An 11797-nucleotide genomic window follows, 5' to 3' on the forward strand; every position below is an offset into this window, starting at 1 on the left:
GTCAGAATTATAAAACGTATAATTTCCTATTTGATTTCATCAGTAAAATCCAGATTTTTTGTATATTCATCCTACTAATATTTTTTTAGAGAATTTTATATGACTTTTTGTTTTATTCATTCATTCATTCTGGTTTGATGGATTAATTAACCGTTAACTGTTATAAAATAACTTTTTTTATTTCATTTATAAACTTTTATTTTGGAAATAACAAGAGTCCTTCTCGATGCCGGAAGTACACAAACTCAGGGCGCTCACGTTGCTTTTCTGCAATGGACACCGTACATGCTCGTTTCAAAGAGAAAATAGGTGAAGTACTTTTACCCGGAGATGTGTTTTCATTCAGACTGCCTGAGGATGGAGAAGGTGATGCTAATATCAAAACCGAAAAGATAATATGCGGTCCAGGGCTCCGGAGAAACGGAGAGGAAGTTCAAGTGTGTAAAAGTGGAATTTTGCGGCATAAACAGCCAAATCTGTACTGGATAGACTCTCAGCAGAGACGGGTGAGGAACTGGACTCACACACCAGTAACCTTTTGTGCACTTATTATTTTAAGTTGGCTAAGGTTTGTTCTGCTTTAGGACAGTACTGGAAATTTAGACATTTTGTCATTTCTCTCTATTTTTTCAACAAATGCCCAATGATCATGCATTACATTACGTGTGTGTGTGTGTGTGTGTGTGTGTGTGTGTGTGTGTGTGTGTGTGTGTGTGTGTGTGTGTGTGTGAGTGTGTGTGTGTGTGTGTGTATATGAATGAGTGAGAGAGAGAGAGAGAGAGAGAGAGAGACAAAAATAAATAAATCTGGCCCAAATTAAGCTGTCACACAGTAGGAGCTAACTAGATTTGAACCAACTAATGTAGTATTAGTCATCTGTCATCAGGTTTGTACATCCTCAAGCTTGATCCTTTCTTCCAGTATGTACCAGCCAAGGGTGAAAGTGTGATTGGTATTGTGATTGCAAAGTCTGGAGATATCTTTAAAGTGGATGTGGGAGGAAGTGAGCAAGCATCTCTCTCGTACCTTGCATTCGAGGGAGCTACCAAGAGGAACAGGCCTAATGTGCAGGTACTTGCTTATATGAACACTCTTACACCCCACTCAAATGAATAATTCACATTGCATTATGATTGTACACACTGATAATGTGACTTTGTTCTGCAGGTTGGAGATCTGGTGTACAGCCAGTTCACAATTGCAAACAAGGATATGGAACCCGAGCTGGTGTGTATAGACAGCTGTGGCAGGGCCAACGGGATGGGGGTGTTTGGAGCTGATGGGCTGCTCTTTAAAGTATCTCTGGGACTAGTGCGCAGGTTTGTGATTTGTCCGTGTAATACAGCTTTATGATCTATACACTTCCAAGCTTAGCTTACTTAAAGTCAGAATTTGCAATAGTTCTTTCCTATTGTGATGTATATCGGAGTGAAACGGCTTCTCAAACAGGAAAAAATTTATTTGATTTAGTCCATTGGGGATTGGTTGGATGGTTATGGTTTGCTATTGCTAGTATAATCACATGTGAGTGGCCCTCACGCCAGTAAACACGTCATCAGAGAAGAGAAGAGATGTCGCTGCAAGAAAGAAGGGAAGACATTTTATTAAAGATTATGAGGGCGCATGAATCCATTTAATAAATATAATAATTAACACTGTTATTATTTCATACCGTTTAATGTACAACACCGAGGTGCAAATTGTATCTGCCCCTATTTAAATAGCATATAACTTCTATTTACACTTACTGCAAAGAAAATACTGGTATTTTACTCGGTGTAAATATAATCTATTGCTAAGAAAATTTTCACTTGGTGTTAAGAATCTAGTTGCTATTTACACTTAGTTTAAATAGCATTATCGTGATTGTGCAAATAGCCGCTGCCTTAAAAAATGACATGCACTGACATTTTTTTTTTCTTCCCATCAGACTTCTGGCTCCTCAGAGTGAAATAGTGAAGGACCTGGAGAAGATTTTCCCCTTTGAGCTGGTTGTTGGAATGAATGGCAGAGTGTGGGTGAAAGCAAAGACAGTTCAGCAGACGCTGATAGTGGCCAATCTTCTGGAGACATGCGAGAACATGACCTCTCAACAGAGACAGACACTGTTCAGGAGAGTGGCAGAGGGCTCCCTCTAGAGGACATATGAAAGATCACTTTTCCCAGAATACACCTGGTGCCACACATGCTCAAAGGGTTAGTTCACCCAAACATTTAAATTCTGTCATCCTGAATGAGTTTCTTTCTTCCTTTGAACACAAAAGAAGATATTTTGAAGAATATTGGTAACCAGGCAGTTGATGGTAGCCATTGACTTCCACAGTAGGAAAAAATAAAATAAAAATGGAAGTCAATGGCTACCGTCAACTCAGTGGTTACCAACATTCTTCAAAATATCTTCTTTTGAATTCAACAGAAGAAAGAAAGTCATACAGATTTAGAAAAACATTAGGGTGAGTAAATGATGACAGAATTTACATTTTGGGGTGAACTATCCCTTTGTTATTGTAACTATGTTATTCCCTTAACTAAGACGAGTTGATGCATACCTCTCTCATCTCAGTGCGTGCGCTCAATCGCTCTGACGCGCGGCGACACTTTGATAGCACTTTAGCTTAGCCCAGTATATTCAATGGTATCTAACAGCAATGAATTTAGAAGTGACCAAACACATCAACGTTTTCCCTATTTATAAACAGTTACACGAGTAGTTATACGACCAAGTATGGTGACACAAAATACGACCAAGTAGGGTGACGCCTGATCCTCTTCCTCTCACTTCTGTAAATAGTGGGAAGAGGATCAGGCGTGACTTTTTACTGCGCCGAGTCGAACTACTCCCAAAAGTGCTATTCCGCCATATATTATAGTTATCCTTTTTAACCCGCTTAGAAAAGCGCCACGTTTTATTTTGTGTCACCATACTTGGTCGTATAACTACTCGTGTAACTGTTTTTAAATAGGGAAAACGTTGATGTGTTTGGTCACTTCTAAATTCATTGCTGTCAGAATATACTGGGCTAAGCTAGGTGCTATCAAAGTGTCGCCGCGCGTCAGAGCGATTGAGTGCACGCACTGAGATGAGAGAGGTATGTATCAACTCGTCTTAGTTAAGGGAATAACATAGTTTAATATGAAAAAATGGTGGAGTATCCCTTTAAAGTGCCCGTCATCAGTTTTCAGATGAACAATGGGTAAAGCCTCTGTAAATGTTCAAAATAATAGAGCCCATAATGGAAATCTCTCCCTCTGTATGTCCAGTTTTGAAGACCAAACAAGTGACTTTGGATATTGGTGTGTTCACCCTGTCTGTCCACCATAGAGGAGAAGTCATCATTTCTCTCAAAACAAATATTTTTGCCTTTATTTCTGAAAACAATTTTTGTATAGGTTAAAATGAATAAAATCTTGGTGAAGCAGTTAATGAAACCTGTGTTTTTTTGTAGCGAGTTAAAAAGTCTTCATGATTGCTGTCTGTTTTCTTCATGTCCAGAAGGGGGCACTTGTTCTACAATTTCTTTAGCTGGCTTGCGTTTTTAAAAGTTGCTGATTTACTGGTAGTTGCAGGAAATTATATGATGTTTGTACAAGGGGAACACCATGACTGTAACCAACGTCACTTTATATCCAGTTACCCCTTGATCCCTTTATTCACAGGCGTGTTGAACATTAACAATTACTATATACAGCAAGGCTATTGTCTCAGTGATATTTCAGTGATAAATTTGAAGGCTAGGTCTTCCTTAAGTTGTGTTTATTGCGTCAGCATTTACAACACAATTGTATAAAAGACTCAAGTCCCCAAATCCTTGTACCGCACATGTCCTCTGCAACCAACTGTTTTCAAATGGTTTTTTGAAAACGCTTTCACTTTTTATTTGATCAGAAATAATGAATGTTAAAGCCGAACTTTCAGCATCATTTCTCCAGTCTTCAGTGTTACACGATCCTTCAGAAATCATTCCAATATGCTGATTTGGTGCTTTTGTGGAAACCAATACCCTTTTTTCGGGGTAAATAGAACATTTAGCATTCATATGAAATAAAAAAAAAATTAAATGTAGAAGTATTTACTGTCACTTAGTTTAATGTATCCTTGCTGAATAGAAGTATTAATTTCTTCTCTCACATTTTATCTGCAGCTTTTGTGTCACTTTCAGTAACATTTTAACTAAAAATTCTGATTAATTCCTGACCCTGATTGCACATTATTAAACTTATAACACGACTTTTTGCCAAATATATAAATAAAGGGACATTAAATATTAACATCGAATGATTTTTTTTTAATTAAACGGCCAATGGTCAGTAGTTTATACAAATATATTTGACTGCAGGATGCCACAATCCACCAGTGGTATTCCAGAGAGTGTAAAAAATGCTTATTTAGACAAGCATTAATGGTTTGATTAGGAGGGAAGAACATAATTGATGGGGCAACACAGCCAAATGCTTATTGAATCTGGCCATGTAAACTTTGAGATCCCATGAGCTCTGAGTTTCAGGTCTCGTAAATGAATCTGTAATGTGCTGATCAACATGGAAAGATGTGTCTGGGCACGTTTTCCTCATTGGTTGAGTGATTTATGCAGACGAGCTTCCAAGGCATTACCAGGGGCATGGAAGATTTTAGTCACTGCAAGAACAATGTATTTGAGCTTTGATTCTACTAGAACACAAATCTGACTCGCATTAGATGTGCAAAGACTGTAGGCTATAGCTTTTCTGGTTTGTAAAATAACTTTGACCTGATCTGCAGAAATATTTGATGCATGACGCATTTTCATGTCTTTACCGAACAAGGAAAAAGTATGCGATTAATGTCTGAAAGCTTTCTGTTCATTAGCCCACAGCAGGAGAAATATGTTTTTTGTATTGTTTAAGCCAGGGGTGGAACAATACCTGACTTCAACCCTGAATAAACATACCTGAACCAGATAATCAAGTTTATCAGACTTAATTGAAAACTACATTTGGTGCAGTTGGAAGTATTCTCTGAAGTGGCCCTTTGTCAACTGTTGCTATTTGAAAAGCAGATCTAATTTCGACAGGTATATGTGGATGTTTAAATCCAAGGTGTGTGTGTGTTCTATTCTGCAGGCATTTTACATACAGGATCTGCAATCCTTCCCACACTGTAAAGCATTTGTGGGTCCAAAATGAACCTGTTTAGACGAGCACTTCTTGAATTCCTCTCACTTCATGAATCAAAACACTGAGTGTGACAGGTGGGCTTTCTTCACTTTCAAATGTAAAGAAAGGCTATGACATGCAAAAGGTCTTGCTTTCATACAAATTCACTTGACAGTCAAATGAAAGCTGAAATAGAGATTTGCATAATAGGAAAAATTGACGAATTTAAAGGGATTTGTTCACCCAAAAATGTCAATTCTGTCTAGCCTGCCTTATTCCAAACTGTATTTTTTTCCTTTTCTGTATAAAGCAAGACAAGTTCAAATGTATTGACCACTAGGCTACTTTCTTGTCTACTAAAGTGTCAAATAATGGGGGTAAACTGAAATAAAATAACATATAATAATACACATATTCTGATATTTTAAATACCTTAAAAAACGTGTTTCCCTCAATCAAAGGACGTAACCTTTTTAATAAACAGCCAAAGTAGCAATTCTATTCTTTTGATGTAAATTTAGTAAAATACAATGAAAAACAAATCTAGCCGTTTTTTGCAACGTTTTATTTTATAATTAAAAGAATAATGGTTTTTATTCATAAGCACCGATACAAAAGCTTCACACAAAGACATCTGTAAACATTTTTTTGAGTGACAATAAAAAACAAATCTTTGAAATCGATTGAGTTTTGAATCAATTCACTGAAATGGACTTCGGATTGACGCAAAATGTTACAAAAATAAAATATTTTTGTTACTTAAATGTAAAAATTGCTTATATTAATGTCCTCATATATTCGAGCACATGGAAGAAACAATAAGTATAATGACACAGTCTTTAGGGAACTGAATAACCAAATAAAAATCATTGCAATATTGTAATTATAATATAATTGTAATCCTATAGTCACCAAAGGCATCATGATAAGGCATATTGTATTGTGAATACTTTGAAAAGAGAGTCATGTGTCTTTAGATTTTGACTTTCTTCTAAATAACTTTTGTTGTCCACGAAAAATAAAACTGCATTCGAGTTTCAAGCGAGGGATTTTTTTATTTTTTATTTTTGGTGCACTATCGTTTTAAAATGATTTTCTACTCTCATCTCGGATCATTGAATATCACATATTAATCCAGGGAAATAGTCAGATGTGCAGGACGCTTCAGGCTAGGTGAGAGAGTGCAAACATTTCTCTCTTTCTCCATCTGCCACTGTCTTTTGCGTCTGCATATTCCATGAATGTGCATTTAACGCTTCTCCAGGGGCCTGAGCCCACGAGCAGCTCTGAATCATGGGCCGTGCGCTCAGTGCCAAAAAAAATAATCCCTGCCGAGGAAAGAGTATTAGCCAAACACTCTCTCGCGAGCAGAGAAAACGCTGCTAAACCTTAAATAACAAACACAAGCTTGACTCTGACGACCCTGTTGTCTGAGTGGACACAATGGCTCTGGTGGCTTTCTATGCACATATTCGGAATATTGACCTTTAGCATGTCACAATCACATTTCTTTATCATTAGCTTGATGTTAGTCATGATTTAATGACAGGAAACCTCCCTGTTCCCTTAAAAGTGTGCTATAAGATTGCACAATATAAGCTGTAAGAGCCTGAATAAGGCTGTTAACCGGCTGAATATTCTCCCTTCGCTGTGAAAAGCTTTCGTCATGCTCTCGCTGGACATTTGCCTGTGCAGAGCTGCAGCTGTCCAGCCTCAGTTGTGGTCATATGCTTCCCAGAATCCTCTTCCTCATCTCTCTCAAAGCTCTTCGTTACCTCCTCCACCTCCTCACCTCCCTGCTTGCCAGAATCTTCCACATTCATCTGAATACTTACCCTAAAGTGCAAACAGATGTCCCTCAACAAATTGGATGCATCTCTGCTTCTCATTAGCTCTTACAAGGTTGGCTGGATCAAAGTCGGTTTGGCCTCTGTATTTACTGTACATAAACACATAGCAAATCTGAACATGGAAACTAATGTGGATTGGATTGGTTGAGCACAAACCCTGAAATTTTCATACTCACTTTTACATACACAGCCCTTGGTTATTTTGCCCTGAGAGTATGATTTAGTTAGATAAATCGATGATACTAATGTATATGAAAACATCATAATTTCTCTCTCTACCTCCCTAACAACTCCAGATGTCACAAAACAGCAAGTGACTAAACATAGCAACAAAAACAGCAATAAAACAACATACATACAACAAGAAAACAGTGTAAAATGCAACCTTATTAAACCGTGTTCATTAACTATTATTAAATATTTATGCCCCATGGCATGATGGGAACACTAGTATCAGAAAGTAGAGTAGGTTTTATACTTCATTTTATAACTTTGAAACTTACTCAAAGAATAATTGTAAACATAAACAATTCCAAGTAAAATATACTTATAAGTTCAAGCTTTGGTTTCTACAAGCTTGAATTAAGGAGCCTACTAATACAGAATTTACTTTTTTATATTCTTGCCGGAACTAACTTATTTAATGTAGAAATTCAAATTATTATTATTATTTTTTTGTAGCATTTACTTCAGCACAGAATAATTTTTAGGCAGCGGCTATTGCAGTAAGGGCAAATACCAAAAGATGCTATATGTACTGTACACTAAGTAAGGGATATTGTGTAGCAAGGCGGTTGTTATAGCGAATAACAACCCCGACAGGGTGAACAGCCTGAAAGGGTTGTTATTCACTATAACAACCGCCTCGCAATACATTATCCTGCTTATTACATGGCTACCTACAAAATAAATCAATAATTTGACACAAAATATTGATTTTAAAAGGATTTTATTGATTTAAAAACGATTGTATTGCTTCCGCTAAAGAAAATTGTCCGTTCCGCGTCCATAGCAACGCTCTGTTTTTCATGGCAACGGTGTGTTATACTTCGCAGCGGTCTGTCATCAAGAAATAACAGACCGCATTCTACATTGGAATTCAACCATGCCATGTAATAAGTGCAAATTATACTATACTATAAGTTTAAATAGCAATAGATTCTATTTACACTAAGTGAAATTAGAAGTATTTCCTTTGCAATAGGGCAGGCTAAGTGTAAATAGTAGTTAGATGTGATGATTTTGGCAGATCCTATTTGCACCTCAGTGTTGTTGTTGTGACGTTACATTAAAACGGTAATCAAATACATTATGAACATTAGTATGAATGCTGTTTAAAAATAGTGCAATTTGAATACTTTCTATGTAGGCCTACCTTGTTCTAATAAAATAAAATAAAAGAATATTTAAATGAAATAAAACCCAGCATTAAGGTTTGCTAAATACAAAAAAATAAGTGCAATAGCCTATTATTGATTTGAAAAAACGATTATTAAACAGCATAACTGTCGAGAATTTTAGCTATTAGCCAGAAAGTATATTATTGGATTGGTGTATTATATTGGTAGCCTATAACAAAAATACTAGAGTAAAAAAGTTTTACTATAGATTAAAGCCACTTTTTTAGCGTTTGTGTGGAAGATGACATAAATCTCACATGATTCCTTGCTCAACAGAAAAGAATGCCATGGTTGACGATGGTAAATAATTATTTAGCAGTTTTCGTGGATAAATTATTATATTTATTACAATTATTTAATTTGAATATTTTCTTCCTAAACGCCTCTCCAAACTGATATGCGATGGGAAAAGGAAGAAGAATGAGTTCGGAAAAAGGTGGATTCGAACTCCAGTCAGTATGGCATCAAAAGGTAATGCCACCCCCCACCACTGCTTGTATCAGATTGGTTTCATCTGTCATTTTTAAACTGACAATGGTGGCGGAGTTAGTGTAAATAACCTCTGCCAACACTGCGCTGGCATTTCATTTTGTTTTATTCGACTGTGTTGCTTTTGGAATTGTCTGTGTGTTTTATACGAATTATATTATTTTGGTTCTTAAAGCTGTCCTTGAGTTTGGGAAGCGTGTTATACATAAAACATTGTTACTGGTCTGGTTTGTTGGACTCAGTGTTGACAGAGGTGACACAGTATGTTGATTTTTCCTTCCTGGTGCTCTGCTAGGTATTTGTGGCTAAAACTTCCCTGTTGAATTTCTGTTCCCTGAACCGGGACTTCGCCTGCTTGGAATTCAGACAGGACATATGGGTCTCAGAGGCCTCCGTATTTTAGGCCATGTCAGCCAGGTGGGTCGGTTTCCTGCAGCAGGCGCTCAAGGTCACCTCAATCCCACACAGGAAAAAGAAATGCCTACTCATAGTCTGTTTATATCAGCATTAATATAGCCGAGTTCATTATAAATCTCAGGAACGTTAACACGTTGCCAGCTAACTAATGCCATGCAACCTTAATTTTCAGGACTGCTGTTTTAGGTGTGGAAAACTCGACTGGTGTCTAATGCCAGAGCAATTCAAATTCATAGTCTGAAGAAATTGAAACAATTCTCAGACATTTAATAAAGGCAGCAATGCATTATGTAAAGTATCACGCTTAAGTTCTCAAGGCAGCTGTGTTTTACACTGAGGAGGAGTGACTGCAACAAAACAGCTCTTGTGGAGGAAAAGGTCCTTTTTCTTTTTGGACCAGACCAAAATACAAATCGAGTTAAAGCTTGGCAATTCTGTGAATGTATGTTAGAGACATTTGATAAAACACTACAGAAGTGTCCTGCCTTAAAGTTTACATGTGTTTATCACTTATTACAAAAAAGGACTTTGACTAAATATTTAGGGTTTCAAGTAGCCTATACGACATCACATTTCCCAGAGATTATTCTGAAAAACACAGACTTAAACTTAGTAGCCATCTAACTACAAATCTTCAACTAAATGAATCTTCACAGCAATAAATTCAGGCATTTAGAGTAATAAGCAGCAGACACCATAAATTATACTCTCCCTCCAAATCAACACAGCTGTGTATAAAAATGCAGAAGCAAAGACGTGTGCTTGAAGATGAATCTCGAGTAAACTGGTTTTAGACAGGTTTCTAGCCTTGACCGGATAAAGATCTAATTCAAACCTAAGTAAACTAGGGCGCGGTAACATGACAACAATGTATTAAACGGAAACGTTTTTCCACGTATCGACAACAATGTCAAAATGATCCACGTTCACATGGATCCACGAAAATTGCTAAATAATTATTTACCATCGTCAACCATGGCGTTCTTTTCTGTTGAGCAAGGAATCATGTGAGATTTATGTCATCTTCCACACAAAGGCTAAAAAAGTGGCTTTAATCTAGTAAAAACATTTTTACTATAGAATTTTTGTTATATAAAGGCTACCAATAAAATACATCAATCCAATAATATACTTTCTGTCTGATAGCCAAAATGATAGACAGTTATGTTGTTTAATAATCATTTTTCAAATCAATAATATTGCACTTATTTTTTAGTACTTTCATTTTTATTTCATTTCAATATTCTTTTATTTTATTTTATTAGAACAAGGTACATAGAAAGTATTCAAATTGCACTATTTTTAAACAGCATTCATAGTAATGTTCATATGTATTTGATTTACAGTAGAAAAGATGGCTTCTTTAAACTATTTTTAAATAATAAATAACTTTCAAAACCTGCATGAGGAAGTGTATACTATAAATAAGTTTCCCTGAAATGATTTGCTTTCTGTATAAGCAATCAGACTCACAGATCACAAAAAAAAAAAGAAGAAAAACAAGACACACACACACACACACACACACACACACACACACACACACACACACACACACACACACACACACACACACACACACACACACACACACACACACACACACACACACACAACAAAAAATGATTAAAAACGCTCTATTATGCTGCCAGGCCAGTAGTTGGCGATGTCTCTTTGTAAAAAAAAAAAAAACACACCGAACGCATAATACGCATGACGTCACCGTTTTCACAAAGATCACAAATTGTCAAAAATACACAAATTTCACAAAAACTTAAGTTTCTAAGGACAAACTGCTCCATCATAGTTTTACTGTGTGCTCACTGCTCACACTACACATTTATATGACTCAATTTTTGAAAGGTCAACAATGTCATCCCCACACACCTGTTTGAACCGGTTTGAACTCTTTATGTATGCATCATTATCATAAAACGGCCTGTTTGTTAATATTACAAAGTAAAACATTAGTGAGCTATAATAGCGAGTTGCCATGTGACTTTAAAATGTCATAACACAATTTATTTTTGTACGTTTTTGCAATTAGATGGGAAGGATTTATATTATTATGTATTATATTACTTATTATAATGATTATGTTTCAAAGAGAAAAGACGACTCGACGCTGGCGATATGTTATGCCCTAAATTAATACATGATTAACTAACTGTATTTTTCTATGTACATTTCTGAAATGCACTTTCTGTAAAGCTGCTTTGAAACAATATGTATTGTGAAAAGTGCTATACAAATAAATTTGAATTGAATTGAATGTTCATAATAATTAAGCATACAAAATACTACCATGATGTAAAAATTGCAATTTTTCGTATTTATTTATCAGCATAAACGTAATTAGACTTTTGTGCTTTTTTGTGAATTTTGAAATGTGCTTAATTGTCATTATCATTGTCATTTTTATATTAAAATTCTTTTGATTTTAGGGTGAAATATGAGCCACATATGTTCTCAACAGGTCACCAGAAGGCCACACTGAGGTTGTTAAAA

General features: G+C 36.0%; 1 protein-coding gene across 1 annotated transcript; it reads left to right on the forward strand.

Annotated features, from left to right (window-relative positions):
• The first annotated feature begins 220 nt into the window (after positions 1-220).
• On the forward strand, positions 221-3419 carry exosc3 (exosome component 3). The gene is made up of 4 exons (XM_082177444.1): positions 221-506; positions 922-1071; positions 1168-1319; positions 1931-3419. Exons 1-4 carry the CDS (start codon positions 273-275, stop codon positions 2136-2138), a joined length of 744 nt encoding a protein of 247 aa, XP_082033570.1. The 5' UTR covers positions 221-272; the 3' UTR covers positions 2139-3419.
• Positions 3420-11797: the final 8378 nt, after the last annotated feature.

This window comes from Leuciscus leuciscus, assembly GCF_965113295.1.
Source record: "Leuciscus leuciscus genome assembly, chromosome: 8".
NCBI classification, from domain to species: Eukaryota; Metazoa; Chordata; class Actinopteri; order Cypriniformes; family Leuciscidae; genus Leuciscus; species Leuciscus leuciscus.

What these genes read in the sequence shown, in the direction of transcription:
- exosc3 (XM_082177444.1), top strand. Translation starts at nt 273, where the DNA reads ATGGACACCGTACATGCTCGTTTCAAAGAGAAAATAGGTGAAGTACTT. An exon ending in TAGACTCTCAGCAGAGACGG is followed by an intron (nt 507 to 921) that starts GTGAGGAACTGG and finishes CCTTTCTTCCAG; the next exon opens with TATGTACCAGCCAAGGGTGA. An exon ending in GGAACAGGCCTAATGTGCAG is followed by an intron (nt 1,072 to 1,167) that starts GTACTTGCTTAT and finishes TTTGTTCTGCAG; the next exon opens with GTTGGAGATCTGGTGTACAG.